Source organism: Neomonachus schauinslandi, chromosome 6 (assembly GCF_002201575.2).
Source record: "Neomonachus schauinslandi chromosome 6, ASM220157v2, whole genome shotgun sequence".
Lineage (NCBI taxonomy): Eukaryota > Metazoa > Chordata > Mammalia > Carnivora > Phocidae > Neomonachus > Neomonachus schauinslandi.
The window spans coordinates 91,312,132-91,333,643 of NC_058408.1; the positions used below are offsets into that span (position 1 = coordinate 91,312,132).

Sequence of the window (21,512 nt, forward strand, 5' to 3'; positions counted from 1 at the left end):
ATCAGCTGCAGTAATGTTTGTAAAAGCAAAAAATTAGAAATATCACCTGGAGACATTAGCATGAACTCATGTTTAATTTAAGATAGATACAGATGTATAGTTGTATGTCAAGTTTACACACATATACTTCTTAGCTCTGTCCACAGAGAGGGCCTAGAAGCAATGACAGTATTAATGAGCATGCCCAGGAACCAGGTCTTGGTTTATAATTTAGTTCTCCAATAAAAGGAACCAGGGCTCCTTAGAGAAAGGGCTGATTGTAGACCTGGAGCAGGGAACATAGATAAGCCTGGGGCATATTGTGGTGGCTAAGAGTAAGTGCTCAAAAAATCAAAATGATGGTGGTATGTCAATGGAATAGAGAAGCTAACTAAAAAGCTTCCAATGTCTAAAGTTGGAATAATTTGAACAAAATAACATAGTATATTGAATTATAGTCCAAAGTATAAAATTAACATCCACAAATCCTTACTGATACAAATTAATGATTTGTATAAATAATCAACTGGGTAAAATACAAATCTCCCATACAGAATTCCTAATAATTTATGTAGATAATTCACCCTCAAGAAGTTAAAGCACAATTCTTCACCCCTTCAGTATGGACTACACAGTGACTTTCTTTCAAATAGGACAGTATGGGAAGGGGGAAAAAGTGGAACTCTACAGTAGAGAACCCAAATAAATACTGTCTCAGTCAGGTGACTAAAGCTAGCAACATTAACGAAGAGCCATGTCGAATATCATATGCCCTTGATATAATGTGATAAGAATGGCACTGTGGTCTTCCTCCCCAAAATCATTAACTCCTGTCTAATCATGAGAAAAATATTAGACAAACCGAAATTGAAGGACTTACTACAAAATATCCAACTCGTACCTCTCAAAACTGCCAAGGCTTTCAAAACCAGGGCAAGTCTGAGAAGCCCTGAATCTAAGGAGACATGATGACTGAATGTAATGTGGTAACCTGGATGGGATCTTAGGACAGAAAAAAAGACTTTAATAAAAACTAAAAACTAAAAAAATCCAAAGGAAGTATGAACTTAGACAATAATAAAGTATCAATATTTGTTCATTGGTTGTGCCAAATGTACCATAGCAATGTTAGCAATATGGGAAACTGGGGTATATGGGAACTCTCTGTGATATTTTGAAAATTTTCTGTCAAGCTAAAACTACTCTGACATTAAAAGTTTATCAATAGGGAATAACTCATCCCTAACATGGAATACTATGCAGCTGTAAAAAGAAAAGAGTGAGGACATTTTCTGGGTATTGTATGGGGAATTGTATATTGTTACTGAGTAAAGAAATGTGTAGAATTGTGTGCTTTTGTTTATGAAAGACAAACATGAGAATTTATGTTTTTGTTACATATACAAAGAAATACGGGGTGCCTGGGTGGCTCAGTCATTAAGCGTCTGCCTTCGGCTCAGGTCATGATCTCAGGGTCCTGGGATCGAGCCCCTCATCGTGCTCCCTGCTCAGCGGGGAGCCTGCTTCTCCCTCTCCCACTCCCCCTGCTTGTGTTCCCTCTCTTGCTGTGTCTCTCTGTCAAATAAATAAATAAAATCTTAAAAAAAAAAAAAGAAATACTAGGAAAACACAGGAAAAAAACTAATAAAAACTTTCCATAGGTATCTAAAATATATAAAGAACTCCTACAACTCAATAGAACAAAAATAAATAACCCAATTTAAAAATAGGCAAAAGACTTGAATAGATATTTCTCCAAGGAAGATATTCAAAAGGCTAATAGATTCATGAAAAGATCACTAATCATGAAGGAAATGCCAATTCAAACCACACTGAAATCTCACTCCATGCCTGTTAGAGTGGCCATCATCAAAAACAAGAGATAACGAATGCTGGCATGCATGTGAACAAAAGGGAACCCTTGTGCACTGTTGGTGGGATTGTAAACTGGTACAAACACTATGGAAAACAGTATGAAGTTTCCTCAAAAAATAAAAATAGAACAACCATATGATCTGGCAATCCCACTTCTGGGAGTATATCCAAAGGGAACCACAACACTAACTCAAAAAGATATCTGTACCCCCATGTTGGCATTATTTATAATAGCCAAGATATGGAAACAACCTAAGTGTCTATTGATGAATGAGTGAATAAAGAAGTTGTGGTGTATATATAACAGTGGAATGTTATTCATCCATAAAAACCAAAGAAATCCTACCATTTGTGACAACATGGATGGAACTTGAAGGCATTATGCTAAATGAAATAAGTCAGGCAGAGAAAGACAAATACTGTATAATCATACTTACATGTGGAATTTAAAACAAACAAACAAAAGAAACAAAACACCAAACCTATAGAAAAGGAGATCAGACTTGTGGTTACCAGCAGTGGAAGGTGGTCAAGTTACAGACTTCCAGTTACAAGATAAATACTAAGGATGTGATGAACATGATGACTACAGTTAACACCACTGTGTGATATATAGGAAGGTTGTTAAGAGAGTAAATCCTGAGTTCTCATCACAAGGAAAAAATTTTTTTCCTTTCTTTCCTTTCTTTTCTTTTTATTGTATCTATATGAGATGGACGTTAGCTAAACCCATTGCAGCAATCATTTCACAATAAATCATGCTGTGTGCCTTAAACTTACACAGTGATATATGTCAATTATTTCTCAATAACAGTGGGGAAAAATTTTCTGTAGGGAAGGGTGTGGGAACTGGGCATGTGTGCAACAAAGGTTGAGGAAGTCTTTTCACAATATATCTTCACATATGGTTTTTGAACCATGTGAATATATCACCTATGCAAAAATTAAATTGTAAAAAAGAAAATATGACATGAAGAGTCCTATGCTTTGCAACCTTTTAGCTGAGTGTTCACAAACTAGAAACAGAATAAAGAGAAGTAAAACATTTTCATGAATCTTACATTCCAAATTTGACAAGATATTTCCATTTTAAATTTTTTCCATAACTTACAACTGACTTGAAAATATTTCTTTTGCGTTAAATTTTATATTGTTGATATCAGTTAAAAAATGAATTTTAAAAACTTGAGCAGGATCCATCCAGCTACTCATAAAAAAGGAGAGAGTGAAAGTACATATGTAAAACCTAACAAGAAAAAAAAAAAAAAGCCAGGGATCTAGTTTTTTCTTTTGGCAGGAAAAAAAAAATCCCCCTAAACCTTTAAACCTAACAAAGTTATAACTATCATCGGGAAAGAATATAATTTTAGCCAAGCCTGCCAGAGAAGGAGGTAAAGTCTGTTTATACTTAAACTAAGAGGTGGTAGTGGCCTGAGCCCACAGTGAACATTCCCATCCAGCAACATTTTAATAGAACAAGCACTGAAGAACATAGCTGGGGCTGTTAGCTGTAGCATGGTTGCCCATTAATAAAATTCTAGTGAGGGAACTGCATTTTCTGATGCAGTTTCTGATCTGTTCCTTGTCTCAAACTTGTGCTACAAGGCATACTGCAGACAGCCCACCTGGAATCAGAGTGGATCAAACTAAAAGAGTATGCAACATAGAAAATACACATTTTGGGGAGCCTGCGTGGCACGGTTGGTTGAGCAACTGACTCTTGGTTTCTACTTAGGTCCTGATCTCAGTATCCTGAGATCAAGCCCCAGGTCGGGCTCCACGCTCAGCATGGAGTCTGCTTGAAGATTCTCTCTGTCTCCCTCTGCTCCTCCTGCTCCTGTTCTCTCTCTGTCTCTCAAATAAATAAATAAATCTTTAAACAAACAAACAAAAAAAACAGTATCGATTTTGGGGTCTAGTTTTTCCAGAGCCTGACTGAGGGCAAGCTGGAGGACTGGGTATTTGACCTCTGTCCAGGTCCATGGGCCTAGATTTATTCCCCTGTATATAACATGACTATTAGCAAATAACCATAGAATACTTTTTAGTTCTATGAAATTGACTGTTTTCCCCTAAATAGGAATGATAATAATAGGTAACACTTGGGTAGGATTAACTTGTGCCAGTCACAGTGCATTTGCTTTCCAAATTCTGTCTCGTTTAATTCACACACAACCTTGAAATAGTTCTATTATTCTCCCCATTTTAAAAATGAGAAAAATAAATGAGATTTAGAAAGATTAAATAATTTCTTAAAGTCACAAGCATCAGCCCCAGTGAGAACTCACCCTCCCTACTACTATATCAAATGTTGCCAGATTTAGGCTGATTCTAAAAAGCACTACACATACATAATATACGAGCGTACATATCATTTCAGTTTCCCAAGTATTTGGCATGCATGTCTTATTTAATCCTCACAACAGCACTATAATTTTGAAAATTGATCTTATTCTCATTTATAGATATAGAAAACGAAACTCAGATCACCTAGCTAGTCAGTAGCAGTTATAAGGTACTATCTTAAGTCTTCCAACTAATTATGTCTAGCATGTTCTTTCATTACCCTAAATTTTCAAAGATAAATTTTATTTCTAACAGCCCTTTCTATTTAAATGGTTTAATCTTTCATATTTTAATCACATCACTAAACGTGATTTTTAAAAGACCAAATACTTCAGTTAGATAAGTGAAATGATAACTTTCTTATTTTTAAAGCCGTTATCTATAGAAAGACATTAGACATAGAAAAACAGTTTTAAGGTGTCAATTATATTTCAACATAAGGAAATAGTCATATAAATGTATTTTTGTGCTTGATAAGTGTAATTACATCTAGAATTATAATCAATTATCTAAGAATTTCTTTTTTCTCTGCATCTCTAATTAATACTATTTTAGTAATAAAATGATTCAGATTTTTAATCCATTCATTTTTTTATTTTATTATGTTATGTTAATCACCATACTTTACATCATTAGTTTTTGATGTAGTGTTCCATGATTCATTGTTTGTGTATAACACCCAGTGCTCCATTCAATACGTGCCCTCTTTAATACCTACATCACCAGGCTAACCCATCCCCCATCCCCCTCCCCTCTAGAATCCTCCGTTTGTTTCTCAGAGTCCATCGTCTCTCATGGTTCATCTCCCCCTCCGATTTCCCCCCCTTCATTTTTCCCCTACTATCTTCTTTTTTTTAACATATAATGTATTATTTGTTTCAGCGGTACAGATCTGTGATTCAACAGTCTTACACAATTCACAGCGCTCACCATAGCACATACCCTCCCCAATGTCTATCACCCAGCCACCCCATCCCTCCCACCCCATTCGTTTTTGAATTGCTTTTATCCAACAGATATTTCATTTCTGAAGTTATCCCAAGAAAGTTTCAAAAGAAGTTTATCATAGGAAAAGAAATATACAATAATAATTGAGCTCCCCTTAGAATGATAAAGGAAAGCCCATTTATCCAGCAATAATTCGTGTATCTGACATATATAAAAGACGATCTGGAGGGAAGCTATGAAAAAGGGACCAATTGCCATCCATTAAACCAGTTTTTAATTGTCATGTAGTTTGCTTCATTCTAATTCCTACAGATAGAAAAGAATCTAGAAGAAACAAATTGCAAATTAGTGTTTATAGTGTCTTCCTAAAATTTTTAATTGCTTTACTGTGATTTTATCAGTAATCTGGGGTCATAACACATCCCAGAGTGAAAGAGTTGTTGTGTAACCGGAAGCTCTGTCCAACAATCAGCTTATGTTCTCATAAATCCTGTGCATTACCCCCTCTTGCTGCCCTGAAAAATTCACTCCATTAGCAAGAAGTGGAAAGTTGACTGATGGTTTCCTGAGAGAGACAGAGGTTTGATTGGGACTGACTGGGCAGGTGGGGCTCACGTGGAACAGCACAGTGCTCCCCAGAGCCTTCCTCCAGGCCCCAAGCTGACACCTCCTCCAAGAAGCTGGTGCAACCTCGTCTTTGCTAGAGACTTTCAGCTCTCCACCTCCAGACTCTTCAGTTTTACCTCTACACTCGTCACCTGTCAGTGTGCGTGGTGTGTGTGAGGTAATATTTTGCCTGACACAAGTAAAAATGAGCATAATTAAATAGAAAAAGAAGATGGAAGTTCCTGTTTGTATTATAGATGCTATAAATGTTAAGTCTAAGGCTCTTGACATTTATCTACTTTTTTTCAACTGGACATATGCCATACAAGATACTTTTGCTTTTTTGTTTGTTTTTAGTTGCAAGAAAAGATACCACAATCATTGACTTGTTTATTTTTGGTAATGGTGGCAAAGTGGTGTCAGCGTCACTCGGCGCTGTCATCTGGCTCTCACCACCACCACCACGCATACATTTGAGAAACAGCTTACATAAGTTATAAGTCTGTAGCTTGGAAAAGAAAAAAAATATCTTGATGTTTTACATAAAAATACATATTTCTGGCATCTATTGAAAATCTTCAGTCCCAAATTCCCACATGTTAACAATCAGCCACAGCCAAGTGTTGGTTGACTCTGTTCTTTTACATTTTCAGTTCTGAGTTCAACTCTCCTGTCTACAGTAACTGAATCTACCATGTAGGTCTTCCTCACCAACTAATCTAAACAACTTTTGTGTCATTTCTGTATATGCTCTTGTTCTAAGATCATTAAAAAGTATATTTTCCATTTTAAAGTAATTTTTAGGTAGATTTTAAATTATCTTTGCATCTTAAAATCGAAACAAAATCTTTAGACAATTGTGTAGCGTTACAGTAATTTACAATTGTTGGGTGTGTCAGCTGCTATTCTTTTACACAAAATGTAATTATTAACTTACCATTAAAAAACATTGCTATTACCATTGTCCTCACAAATATTGAAAAAGTAAATATTTGCACATTAAGGACATCTTGGATTGTTTTGTTCCCAAAACATCTATCAAAATAATGCTTAAGCTCTGGATCTTATTTTAGCACTGCATATGTCCTTGGAAGACAGCATAAAATGGCTTGGAGAAGTTATGGCTGAAATAGGACCATCCCATTCACAGAAAAATGAGGAATGGAATGTCTTTAATATAAAACAAGCCAATGCTGTCATCGATTACTTAAAAATCAGGTATGGATTTTTTTTCAGTAGCATTTGTTTTCATTTCATTATCTTTTACAAAATGTCTATTAAATAGAAATGAATTCAAATTTTAGACATTTACAGAATTTATGCTGTAATTAACCCAGCCAATAATGAGATAATATTAAAATTTTTCATCCAATAAATAAAATTCAGGACATTGAGTTTTTGGCTAACCTTCCATTCTTAAAAAAAGGTTTGTATTTGACAAGTACAATTTCATCTAGAATTATGATAAATTATCCAAAAATTTCTTTTTTCTCTGAATCTCTAATTAATATCATTTTATTAACAAAATTATTCTTTCAGATTAATCAGACTTGGTTACAATAGACTATATATTTTAGTAGTTGGCCTTGAAATCAAAATTTTACATTTTAGAATAACAGTCATTTCCATTTAAAGATTTATTTTAAATGTTTTGTATTAGAAATTAAAGAGATTTATGTGCAAGCTTCCTCAAGTTTATTATTTGCCCTGAAATATTTTGTAGTATTGATCAATTAAACTCATTAAGTTTCTCTTTATGCTTAGAAAATGATGGTGAATGGAAGGAAAGTATTTTTATTACAGTGATTCTTCATTGGTGAACTAAGAAATCTGTCTTTTTATATAATCTGTCACAAGGTCTGCATTAGGGCATGCATCTCTCCCAAGGGACATTTTTAGAGTTTGCAAATATTTAAACAAGAGTTGGTAAAAATATTTTTTTGCCTAACTAAAAGCTTCTGCAGAATATCTTTTTTCCTCCATTATTATATACTGCAGTGTTTTCCAATTTTAAATTTTAAAATTCCAAAATAAAGGGTGCTGCATGATGTCCTAGACATGCTCATAATTTGCTTGACAAGGATCCTGGCTGTAGTCTGGAAGCTTTTTAAATATTAACCTGTTTAATTTGATAATGCTTATATACTGGTTTCTGGCATGAATTAATAATAGTATATGATATAATATGTTTTTATATGATAGCACTTGATATAATTTGATTTCTTAATATAAAACATATACCTCAAAATGTGTGTCTCTCACTAAAAGCTACAGTACTCTTCATATCAATTAGAATAAAGCAAGGTCCTTGCGTGGGAGGAAGGAAGGGAGTGGAAATCCAGAATTGGAGAACCCGTTCCCCAAGGTCTTTCTGCCCATCAGAATCACTGGGTGAGGGGAATTCTCTGCACATTTGTATAGCATCCTTCTTTCCCTCCTTTATCTATTTGAGACCACCAGGTCTCTCTTTGAAGAACACATTACATCTGAGCTCTAAGCTCCAGAGGTTTATAATAGGCACCAGGACTGATAGTTAACCATAAGAGCTAAACCCATGCAGGCACCCTAATCACACCTTCTAGGTGGTGAAAGATGGCACTTCTTTTCTCTTTTGTCTTGTCTCTCTGGACAAACACTCATCAGTGAATTTCTTGACATTTCTATTCAGAAAATGATTAAGTTAGGAAGGGATGTCAGTGTTAGTCACCATTGAACGTTTACCTGGACTTTACTTACCAAAAATTTCTAGTCTCATTTCTAAAAACAACAACAAAAAAGTAATATTTGAAAGATTACTAATCTCCCATGTAAAGTAAATGAGAACTATTTTTTTTTAATATTTTATTTATTTATCTGACAGAGAGAGACACAGCAAGAGAGGGAACACAAGCAGGGGGAGTGGGAGAGGGAGAAGCAGGGTTCCTGCCGAGCAGGGAGCCCGATGTGGGGCTCGATCCCAGGACCCTGGGACCATGACCTGAGCTGAAGGCAGCCGCCCAACCGACTGAGCCACCCAGGTGCCCCGAGAACTATTTTTGATGCATTAAATCTTCATATTGTGATTTCAAAGATATTGTACATTTTAAATGCATCTGTTACAGAAAATAAAATATCAGTTAGTATGATATCTAGAATTGATACTGAAATTGTGTAAAGAAAAATGTCCTTTTCTACAATTCCTATTTAGAATGACTCATAGGTCCACAAATATAAATTTAATGGCAATTAAATCATATAATATTTTTCATTTTAATGACTACAAAGAAGTTTTATAAATATGAAGCTAACTCAATTATTGAAAGTATAAGCATGTTTCAATTTAATCTGATATTAAATTTACTCAACCAGTGAAAGCCCTTATCAATTTAGGGAGAGTAGTTTTTAGAATATGACCTATAGCACATGAAACTTAACTGGCAATAAGATTAAAATTTTATTCGATACTGTTAATAGGATCTAAATTGTATATTCCATCATGTGTCTGTGATTTGAAAAAAAACTAATATCAAAATTCCTCTCTAACATTGCTGTAAGTACTGACCAATCTACTCATGCAATATATACATTGATATATTTTATGTAATATATACTAATATAAATGCTACTGCAGCTTTTCAATATAAGACATCATTTAGATATATCTGGTCTACATACGCTTCTGTCATTGTGTATTCTACCTCTTCCTTGGGAATTAGGTGAAGGTAATGTGCACAGGCATTTACTCAATATAAGAAAATCAAAACTGTCCCTCTGTGCACAACAGGGTATCCTACTTCCTGGCATGGAGCCCAGATGTCTTGACCCATTTTATTTCTCCCTTTGATTTAAAACTAAGACAAGTTGTTTGACAAAATAGTCTAGGGGCTTGAGTCAGCTGGAAGTCTTCCTAGCAAAGGAAGAAGGAGGAAATGTATTCCCATAGCAGAGGTGTCACTTTGTTCCCATAGGAAGTCATCTAATAGTTCCTTGCTAAAGTTAGAGAACCTCAACCAATATGGGGACCAGAGTGATGCAATGGAGGCAACTTGACCTGGCCCTGAAAAATGCTTCCTCCTTAGGTGTCCCCCTCCCCTCATCTGTTTTACCCTAGTCCTGGCCTTGCCCCAGCTTGCATCTTTGACCACTGCATCCGAGTCATGACTTTTATTTTCATTGTAAGAAGGGAATTTCCCTTTTGGCTGAGACAATCTAATTCCTATATGCAATGAGGAGAATAAGGCTGAAAGATTATAAAATTGCAGGAAGGAAGATTTATGAATTAACTTCTTTGTGTAACATGAGATGGAAGGAAAATTTTACACTAATTCACTGAGAGGAAGCCAAGTTATTTCCAAATACTCTATAGTCTTTAATTTTTCTACTCAAAATCAGTTATTGCCAGTGTAATATTTTTAACCTTAAAGCTTTCTCTAGGTAAGCGATGTAAGGGAAGGAGAACTTGAATTTATTTTGCTTCATTGAACCATCAAACTTCACTAATCTTGATGTATTTTCTAGCCAATAAATCAAAGTAATGTCAAAAGCTAAGTTAGTTTTCTGAGTGTTGATGAGTAATTTGAATATACGAGGTTTTTTTTTTTTAAAACAAACAAACAAACATGACTGAGTCTGCATACCTATCACTTTTTAATGGATTGTGTTAGTAGTGAAATCAACTGCTGATATAACAGAGAGACCCATCTGCCTGAGGATTTCTTCATTGATTTCAAATGAATTGAAACTTTGATCCATTACAGCATTCAGGAGAAGCCATTATTATACATGCTCTGTAGCTACATTTTGCAAATGTTAATTTCTCAGTTACATTAAAATCAATTTTCTTAAATAGCAAAAGGCATCAGAGTGAAAGAGAAACCACTAAGACAATTTTTTTGTTCTTGGGCATTTTGCTGTATTATGAGTCTATTAATTTTCCCAACCAGCAGGAAGAGAATTAGAAAAATTCAAATATCACAAACAGGATATTAGAAATCAGCCCTTCAGTAAATTTTTAACTCTCAATAATACATCGCTGAGATCTTTAAACTTACTTGAAAAACTTGTTTTAAGACTTGTATCCTTTAGCTCATCACAGTTTTTATACACTGACCACCTAGTCTTTGGGTAGAAACTGAAGAAATTATCTTTCTTAAATTAATTCCTCTCTTTGACATGTGATCAAATATTCTACAAGAAAACCAGACAACTTCTAAATGGATTTCAGTTCATGTTGCAGCATTTTCAGGTGTTATCAGAGATTAATTTAATCTTGAAACAGTTTGAGAACATGAGAAGTAATTGATATGGAAGTAGATTATAGAATTCGGTGCCATTCATTCCAGGGGAAATTGACTCCAGTTTGAAGCAAAACATGAAATGTGAAATTTGGTGTTATTTAGGGGCAGTGCATTACTTTATTGTCAACCAAAACAAGTCATGATGCAATCTAATTGCTCCCTTTTCCCAAACCTATCCACTCATCACAGATTAATTTACTGATCTTATATTAGGTACTGTGTTATACTGTCAATGTCTCAAAAAAGTAAATCATTAGTTTCTCACCATTTCTGGACAATTCATTTGGAATAAAAGAGGTAGCTAACTCTATATTAGTGTTTAATGTCTTTCGCTTGGTCACTATGAACAACTTTCCTTTAATAAATACTCTTATTTATTTGTTTTCTTTCCTAAAATAAACTTATCAGAGTTGCACATTTATTTTGTATTTCAGCTTATTTCAACACTACAAGCTATATGAGTTTCTATTCTACTCTACCAGGGAAGAAATTGTGATAGGAACTGAGGTAAGTAATTTATCTAGATGGAACCAATTAAGCTGAATCACTTAATGCATGCTGATCAGCATCTGGATCTTTAACTGCTTAAAGCAACTTCTTGTCAAGATTACTCAAGTGTTAATATAACCAACTACTAGTTTGCAAAAAGAATAATTACATAAAGTGAGCTTTGGATTAAGAAAATAAGCTGTCTTTTGGCATTAAAAGCATTGTTAATCACATATACTTTATGTATTTATGGATTATTTGACAAAGCAAAATTGAATGGGTTATGTATGTCTTCATACAAAGAAAATTGGGGAAAGTGAGATAAATTAATTCAGTTAAATCTCTTCTAATTTCACATTTTTTTCCAATCTACTCATTTTTTAAGGTCTAATTCAAATCCCACTTCCTCAGTGAAGCAAACCTTCCTTAATTCACAGCATCTCAAAGGAAGGGTTTAGACAAAGTCTTTAATCACATTCTGTTATTTTATTCTAGTTGATCTCTTTCTGGTGAATACTGGCTACTCTTACTACACCAATAAGCACATAACTATGCACTATCCTATATGGTTTTCTAATTATTTTTTGTGGATTAATATAGTCAACACAATTCAACTGTAATTTCCTTGAAGGCAAGGATGAGGTACTGTTTTTCTACCAAAGCATAGAGTATACTGCACCATAGTGGCCCCTCAATTAATACAATGTGATTCAGTGACGTTGAATACAATAACATTTCTGCAAAAAATGATCTACCTGAAGATACCGTGGAAGAGCTTTTCATATTAATTACATATTCATAATTGCTATAAATTAATCCTGGGTAAGAAAACATCAGGGCGCCTGGGTGGCTCAGTTGGTTAAGCGACTGCCTTCGGCTCAGGTCATGATCCTGGAGTCCCTGGATCGAGTCCCGCATCGGGCTCCCTGCTTGGCAGGGAGTCTGCTTCTCCCTCTGACCCTCCCCGCTCTCATGTGCTCTCTCTCATTCTCTCTCTCTCAAATAAATAAATAAAATCTTAAAAAAAAAAAAGAAAACATCTTAAGGACGCTAAAGATGCCATAAAAAGTGCTCCTCAGGTTCTCAACTACTGGAGGAGGCTATGTTGCCCAGAAGTATCAGACAGGACTTACCATGGTCACAAACAGTGAATAAGGGTATATTTATGTGAGCTTTATAATTTTCTGATATTAAGTACCAGGTGGAGTGTGCCAACTTTCTGTCTGCCAGAGTGTTGTTATTCTGGAGTTTATAAAATGCTTACTTCATAAACATCTCAGTCACTGTTACTCATCCTCCATGTGGGTACTTGTTCTAATGCTGGCCTTTTAAGTGAATTGAAGGAAAACAAGGAGCCCTTTTTGCTTTTGACTTTCCTTAAAATTTCTTCTTTGTGGTCTCCTCATACTATATTTTAAATTAGATGTCACTTGACAGTTTTACTGAAAACATTTCCATTGGAGAATTACATCATGTAGTGCAACAGTGTTGCAATAAAGATCAGTATAGATACAATCCTATCTCATCTATTCAGCAAAACTTTGGGAAAATGATAATGACTTCAACAGCAGCATAAGCAGATATTTAGAATCATCAAGAAAAAATTTCATAAAGAACTCCCTTTTCCCTTTGTTAGTTGCACAATTGTGCCTTTCTTCTTTGTTGTAAGGATATATTTAGGTGACATTTATGCTTATGGAAAGATAAAATGGAGAAAGTAGACTGGGATTGGCGTCTTTATTTTCCTTTGTCTTTTGTATTTTCTCCAAGCTGACCAGAGCTATAAAAAAAAAAATCTTTAATGAAGGGATATTGGGTCTTCAAGAATTAGACCACTCATGGTATTTTAAAGGATTAACCAAAGCAGGTATTATACTACAATATTTAATGGCATTGTAGAAGTGTCTGATAACCCTTGGTGCAAATATGTTTTTTAATTAACAACCTTTCATAGACGAGGCAGAGGTCTGCCCCCCTAATATGATTATTTATGCTGACCTCAGTGCTCTGGGACCAAATAAGGTCCACACAACAATTGCATAAATGTTCCAAGTTTAAGTCTCAGGCTAGTGTCCAAATTAAAGAACACTGACAAAATTTAGTTTCTTCCTTAATTGTGGATAGGCGATTATAACAAAACACATAAATCCCCTCTAAGGATAATTACTAAATATTATTTCTATTATGAAAAGAATATAAATAAACCATACTCATACTTTTCTTGGGTTTTAGTTAAAAGAATTGTTTGTTTATTTGTTTGTTTTTTAATTTAGCAATCATTTCTGGCTATCTCTACTCACCTTTTCCAAGAAATTTCATGTTATGCTTAGATCATAGAGGCACATTTTCAGTAAATCATTATTCTTGACTTGAGATGCTTCATAATCTAGAAATATTTCTATAGATACAGTTCTGTAAATGACATGTTTTGTAGTTCATTCAGTGGTTCACAGATCATATATGTTGAAAGGCAGTAAACAACCACAATGAACTAGGATAATGACAGAATGGAAGCAGCAAATTCCCTTGGTTGTAGCCTCCTGAGAGGATGAAGTATATGAGTTTCACTCACTATTTACAGAGATGAGCCACTGAATTCTACTCCTGAAACCAATATGGCACGGTGTTAACTAAAATTTAAATATAAATAAATAAGATGGAAACGAACTAACTAACTAAAGAGGTGAGGACTCCCTTTTAGTCACTTAAGCCAGGAGTTCTCCAAGTCTTGTTTTGACAATGCAATTAGCCCACAGATCCTCTGACACAAGAATTGTAAGGTAATCAGATTCTCCTTTGGGGATATGTATCTTCCTTGACCTAAGGCCACACCCGGAAAGAAACCTGGAAACTGCTATGTTCTTTGCTTTTGTTACCTAAAAACTACACAAAACATTTAATAATTGCACACAAAGAACACTATCAGATATTAGCAATGGTGATGACCAAAAACTCATAGCAGATACCCAAAGTCATGGTTCTAGTCAGGTATCTACCACCAGGCATCTGTTAAAATGAGATGATGCAACTATAAAATTATTTGTTTATTCGTTCAACATATGTTACCAGGTCCCTATTACATTGTAGGTTTTGTTAACTTCCAAGGACACACAATGATAAGCAACAATTCTTGTCCTCAAGGAGTTGACTGTCTAATGAGAGGAGAAAGGTGATTAAATAATTAATTATAGGAGGGGGGAAAGATGGCGGAGGAGTAGGGGACCCTATTTCAACTGGTCCCCGGAATTGAGCTGGATATCTACCAGACCACTCTAAGCATCCACGAAATCAGCCTGAGATGTAAGAAGATCTGGATCTCTACAAACACAATATTGCAGGCGGTTGGTTTTGAGGTAAGAGGCAGGGAGCCCTGATTCTGTGGGCAGATATCAGAGGATAAATGGCAGTGGGAGGGTGCCTCACCGTGGGGATCCTACACCGCTGGTGAGTGACAGCCTAGCGCACTGCAGTCGGGGCACAGACTCGCAGACTGGTAGCGGTGGGGAAAGGACTCTAGGGCAGCCCTCAGGGTGGAAACCCAGAGCGGCAGGGTCCAACGCACACAAACTGTGAGTGGCTGGCGGTTTTAGAAGCATGAAGGGCAGAGACGTGCCCCGACCTGGAGGCAGGAGTGGGAGCGCTGCGGAGGGGCACACAACCCAGGACGCTGCAGTTTATAGCAGCACGGACAGAAACGGAGACGGTGTGGCCTGGAGAGCTCACTGAAGAACAGACTGCAGTCTCTCTGCTCTGAGGCAGAGGGTTGGAAACGGTCTCTTCTGCTCTGACTTGCGAAAGAGACGCAGAAAGCTGCCAGGGAAAGCTGCCAGAGAACAAAAGCCCCAAAGACTCATTCCCGCTGAACCCATCCCCTGCCACGGGGGGCAGGGCAACTCCGCCCAAATAGGGTTGCCTGAGTAACAGTGTGGCAGGCCCCTCCCACAGAAGACAGGCTGGGAAAACAAGAGGCCAACAACCCTAAGGTCCCAAGAAAACAGGTGCATCTTGCTTGGGTTCTGGTCAATAATTTGGACTCTATACATTCCCTCAAACACCCATCAACAGAATGACTAGGAGGAAGAGCCCCCAAAATAGAAAAGACTCAGAGATTATGACTTATGCTGCAGATTTACAAATGGATGCAGATATAACCAAGATGTCGGAGATGGAATTCAGGCTAGCAATTGTGAAGACAATGGCTAGAATGGAGAAATCAATTAATGGCAACATAGAGTCTCTAAGGGCAGAAATAAAAGGTGAATTGGCAGAACTTAAAAATGCTATCAATGAGATCCAATCCAATCTAGATAATCTAACAGCTAGGGTAACTGAGGCAGAAGAGCGAATAAGCAACTGGAAGACAATATAATAGATAAAAAGGGAAGAGAGGAGGCCAGGAAAAACAACTCAGAATCCATGAAAATAGAATCAGAGAAATAAGTGACATCATGAAGCATTCCAATGTCAGAATAATTGGAATCCCGGAGGGAGTGGAGAGAGAGAGAGGACTAGAAGATGTATTTGAGCAAATCGTAGCTGAGAACTTCCCTAATCTGGGGAATGAAACAAACATTTGAGTCCTAGAGGCAGAGAGGACCCCTCCTAAGATCAAGGAAAACAGGCCAACACCCCGGCATGTAATAGTAAAACTTGCAATCTTAGAACCAAGGAAACCATCTTAAGGGCACTTAGGGGGAAGAGATTCCTTACATACAGAGGGAGGAAGATCAGAATAACGTCAGACCTATCCACAGAGACCTGGCAAGCCAGAAAGGCCTGGCAAGACATATTCAGGGTACTAAATGAGAAGAACATGCAGCCAAGAATACTTTATCTGGCAAGGCTGTCATTTAGAATGGATGGAGAGATGCAGAGCTTCCACAACCGGCAGAAACAAAGAATATGTGACCACTAAGCCGGCCCTGCAAGAAATATTAAAGGGGGTTCTATAAAAGGAGAAAGACCCCAAGAGTGGTATACAACAGAAATTTACAGGGACAATCTATAAAAACAGTGTCTTCACAGGCAACATGATGACAATTAATTGATATTTTTCAATAATCACTCTCAACGTGAATGGCCTAAACGCTCCCATAAAACAGCACAGCATTGCAGATTAGATAAAAAGACAGGACCCATCCATATGCTGTCTACAAGAGACTCATTTTGAACCTAAAAATACATCCAGACTGAAAGTGAAGGGATGGAGATCCATCTTCCATGCCAGTAGACCTCAAAAGAAAGCTGGGGTAGCAATTCTTATATCAGACAAATTAGATTTTAAACTAAAGTCTGTAATAAGAGACACAGAAGGACACTATATCATTCTTAAAGGGTCTATCCAACAAGAAGATCTAACAATTGTACATATCTATGCCCCCAACATAGGAGCAGCCATCTACATAAGCCAACTGTTAACCAAAATAAAGAATCATATTGATAACAATACGTTAATTGTAGAAGACCTCAATACTCCACTCTCAGCAATGGACAGATCATCTAAGCAGAAAATCAACAAGGAAACAAGAGCTTTGAGTGATACATTAGACCAGATGGACCTCAGAGATATTTACAGAACATTCAACCCTAAAACAACAGAATACTCATTCTTCCCGAGCGCACATGGAACTTTCTCCAGAACAGACCACATACTGGGTCACAAATCAGGTCTCAACCAATACCAAAAGGTTGAGATTATTCCCTGCATATTCTCAGGCCACAGTGCTCTAAAACTGGAACTCAATCACAAGAAAAAATTTGGCAGAAATTCAAACACTTGGAAGTTAAAGACCACTCTGCTTAAGAATGTTTGGGTCAACTAGGAAATCAAAGAAGAACTTCGACAATTCATGGAAATCAATGAGAATGAAAACACATTGGTCCAAAACCTATGGGATACTGCAAAAGCGGTCCTAAGGAGGAAATACATAGCCATCCAAGCCTCACTCAAAAAAAAACAGAAAAAGAACTAGAGAAAAAGCAACAAACGATGCCTAAGCCATGCATTAGAAGAGAAATAATTAAAATTAGAGCAGAAATCAATGAATTAGAAACCAGAAACACAGTAGATCAGATCAACGAAACTAGAAGTTGGTTCTTTGAAAGAATTAATAAGATCGATAAACCACTGACCAGACTTACCCAAAAGAAAAGAGAAAGGATCCAAATTAATAAAATTATGAATGAAAGGGGAGAGATCATGACTAACACCAAGGAAATAGAAACAATTATTAGAAATTATTATCAACAACTATATGCCAATAAACTGAGCAATCTGGATGAAATGGAGGCCTTCCTAGAAACTTATAAGCTGCCAAGACTGAAACAGGAAGAAATTGACAACCTGAATAGGCCAATAACCAGTAATGAGATTGAAGCAGTGATCAAAAACCTCCCAAAAAATAAGAGTCTAGGGCCTGATGGATTCCCTGGGGAATTCTACAAACATTCAAAGAAGAAATAATACCTATTCTACTGAAGTTGTTTCAAAAAATAGAAACAGAAGGAAAACTTCCAAACTCATTCTATGAGGCCAGCATTACCTTAATCCCCAAACCAGGCAAAGACCCCATCAAGAAGGAGAATGTCAGACAGATATCCCTGATGAATATGGATTCCAAAATCCTCAACAAAATCCTAGCTAATAGGATCCAACAATCCATTAAAAGGATCATCCACCACGACCAAGTGGGATTTATCCCCGGGATGCAAGGGTGGTTCAACATTCGCAAATCAATCAATGTGATAGAACACATTAATAAGAGGAGGGAGAAGAGCCATATGGTCCTCTCAATTGATGCAGAAAAAGCATTTGACAAAATACAACATCCTTTCCTGATTAAAACTCTCCAGAGTATAGGGATAGAGGGAACATTCCTCAAGTTCATAAAATCCATCTATGAAAAACACACAGCGAATATCATCCTCAATGGGGAAAAACTGAAAGCCTTTCCCTTAAGATCAGGAACACGTCAAGGATGCCCACTCTCGCCACTATTGTTCAACATAGTACTAGAAGTCCTAGCAACAGCAATCAGACAACAAAAAGAAATAAAACATATTCAAATTGGCAAAGAAGAAGTCAAACTCTCTCTTTTCGCAGACGACATGATACTTTATGTGGAAAACCCAAAAGACTCCACCCCCAAATTACTAGAACTCATACAGCAATTCAGTAATGTGGCAGGATACAAAATCAATGCACAGAAATCAGTTGCTTTCTTATACACTAACAATGCAACTGTAGAAAGAGAAATTAGAGAAATGATTCCATTTACAATAGCACCAAAAACCATAAGATACCTTGGGATAAACCTAACCAAAGAGGTAAAGGATCTATACTCTAGGAACTACAAAACACTCATGAAAGAAATTGAAGACACAAAAAGATGGAAAAATCTTCCATGCTCATGGATCGGAAGAATAAACATTGTTAAAATGTCTATGCTACCCAGAGCAATCTATACCTTCAATGCCATCCCAATCAAAATTCCAATGACATTTTTCAAAGTGCTGGAACAAACAATCCTAAAATTTGTATGGAATCAGAAAAGACCCTGAATCACCAAGAAGTCTTGAAAAAGAAAAAGCTGGGGGCATCACGTTGCCGGATTTCAAGCTATATTACAAAGCTGTGATCACCAAGACAGCATGGTACTGGCACAAAAACAGACATATAGACCAATGGAACAGAATAGAGAGCCCAGATGTGGACCCTCAACTCTATGGTCAAATAATCTTCGGCAAAGCAGGAAAAAACATGCAATGGAAAAAAGTCTCTTCAATAAATGGTGCTGGGAAAATTGGACAGCCACATGCAGAAGAATGAAACTGGACCATTCTCTAACACCATTCACCATTTACCAAACTCAAAGTGGATGAAAGACCTCAGTGTAAGACAGGAATCCATCCAAATCCTAGAGGAGAACATAGGCAGTAACCTCTTTGACATCGCCCACAGCAACGTCTTTCAAGATACATCTCCAAAAGCTAGTGAAACAAAAGCAAAAATGAACTTTTGGGACTTCATCAAGATAAAAAGCTTCTGCACAGCAAAGGAAACAGTCAACAAAACAAAGAGGCAACCCACAGAATGGGAGAAGATATTTGCAAATGACACTACAGATAAAGGGCTGGTATCCAAGATCTAGAGAGAACTTCTCAAACTCAACACCCAAAAAACAAATAATCAAGTCAAAAAGTGGACAAAAGATATGAAAAGACACTTCTCTGAAGAAGACATACAAATGGCTACAGACACATGAAAAAATGTTCGTCATCATTAGCCATCAGGGAAATCCAAACCGAAACCAGATTGAGATACCACCTTACACCAGTTAGAATGGCCAAAATGGACAGGGAAAGAAACAACAAATGTTGGAGAGGTTGTGGAGAAAGGGGAACCCTCTTACACTGTTGGTGGGAATGCAAGTTGGTACAGCCACTTTGGAAAACAGCGTGGAGGTTCCTCAAAAATTTAAAAATAGAGCTACCCTATGACCCAGCAATTGCACTTCTGGGTATTTACCCCAAAGACACAGATGTAGTGAAAAGAAGGGCCATATGCACCCCAATGTTCATAGCAGCAATGTTCGCAATAGCCAAACTGTGGAAAGAGCCGAGATGCCCTTCAACAGATGAATGGATAAAGAAGATGCGGTCCATATATACAATGGAATATTACTCAGCCATCAGAAAGGATGAGTACCCAACTTTTACATCAACATGGATGGGACTGGAAGAGATTATGCTAAGTGAAATAAGTCAAGCAGAGAAAGTCAATTATCATATGGTTTCACTTATTTGTGGAACATAAGGAATAGCATGGAGGACATTAGGAGAAGGAAAGGAAAAATGGCGGGGGGGAATTGGAGGGAGAGATGAACCACGAGAGACTATGGACTCTGAGAAACAAACAGGGTTTTAGAGGGGAGGGGGGAGGGGGGATTGGTTAGCCCGGTGATGGGTATTAAGGAGGGCACGTACTGCATGGAGCACTGGGTGTTATATGAAAACAATGGATCGTGGATCACCACATCAAAAACCAATGATGTATTGTATGGTGACTAACATAACATAATAAAATTAAAATAAATATATAATTAATTAATTAATTATAGTATAGGACCCAAAGTGTTATGATCCTATGGGAATAAATAGAAGACAGAAACATCTAACCTGTAGATTTAAGGCTTATGGAGGTTTCTAAGAACAAATCTAAAGGTTGTGAATGAGTTAGGCAGTGTACTGTAATTTCTTTTGGTGCCATGAAAGAAATCCCACTCAAAATAGTTCAAACAATTTAAAAAAAATGGAAGGGTATATTATTTGATCACGAACTGGTAAATAGAAAGTGAGCCTGACTAAGTTTAACTGGCTCTAAGTAGTCAAACAATGTGAATATGTGAATGTGTGTATGTATGCATGCATATATCACAATTCTCATCTCTTTTAGACCTTTTTCTTCTCTTTTCTTTGATTCTTTTGTTTTGGTCTCATTGCCCTGTACTGCACACAGTCCTTCCCCCAACTGGTGGGAGACATGACAGAGGCAGCTCCAGTTTAGCAACTCCAAGAGAAAGGGACATTCCTCCTCACATTGTTGACATTATTGGCTATGCTTCTGCCATGTGTCCACTCTCGATTAATCCCGTGGCCTGAGGAGTGGAGTAATGCTACTAGAAGATCCAAGGAGGCCATATTGAATGGGTGACAGAGGATGAATAGATCCCCAAAAGAAATAGAAAGAGCCTTTGCAAAAGGGAAGAGTGACTTTATCAAAAGAGTGAACTAAGCGGACATGTATGACTCTTCCATCCAAAATTCCATGAGAGGCCAAAAATTTCAAAAATCCATAAATCTATGGATAAAAGATTTTATGACATGTAAAATTATAGATTGCTGTTTAGATGAAACCACAGCCTCATACATACAAAGAAGATGCTACAGAGTTAATGAAGTTTCCATAGGCATCCCTGACTGATACAGAAGTGG

General features: G+C 36.7%; 1 protein-coding gene across 1 annotated transcript in view; it reads left to right on the plus strand.

Annotated features, from left to right (window-relative positions):
* CABCOCO1 (ciliary associated calcium binding coiled-coil 1) overlaps window positions 1–21,512 on the plus strand; it is a 129,929-nt gene that overhangs the window by 26,985 nt on the left and 81,432 nt on the right. Inside the window, exons 4-5 of the mRNA XM_021699923.1 lie at window positions 6,828–6,972; window positions 11,465–11,537. Of these exons, the coding sequence (XP_021555598.1) occupies window positions 6,828–6,972; window positions 11,465–11,537 (218 nt within the window). The remainder of the gene's footprint in view (window positions 1–6,827; window positions 6,973–11,464; window positions 11,538–21,512) is intronic.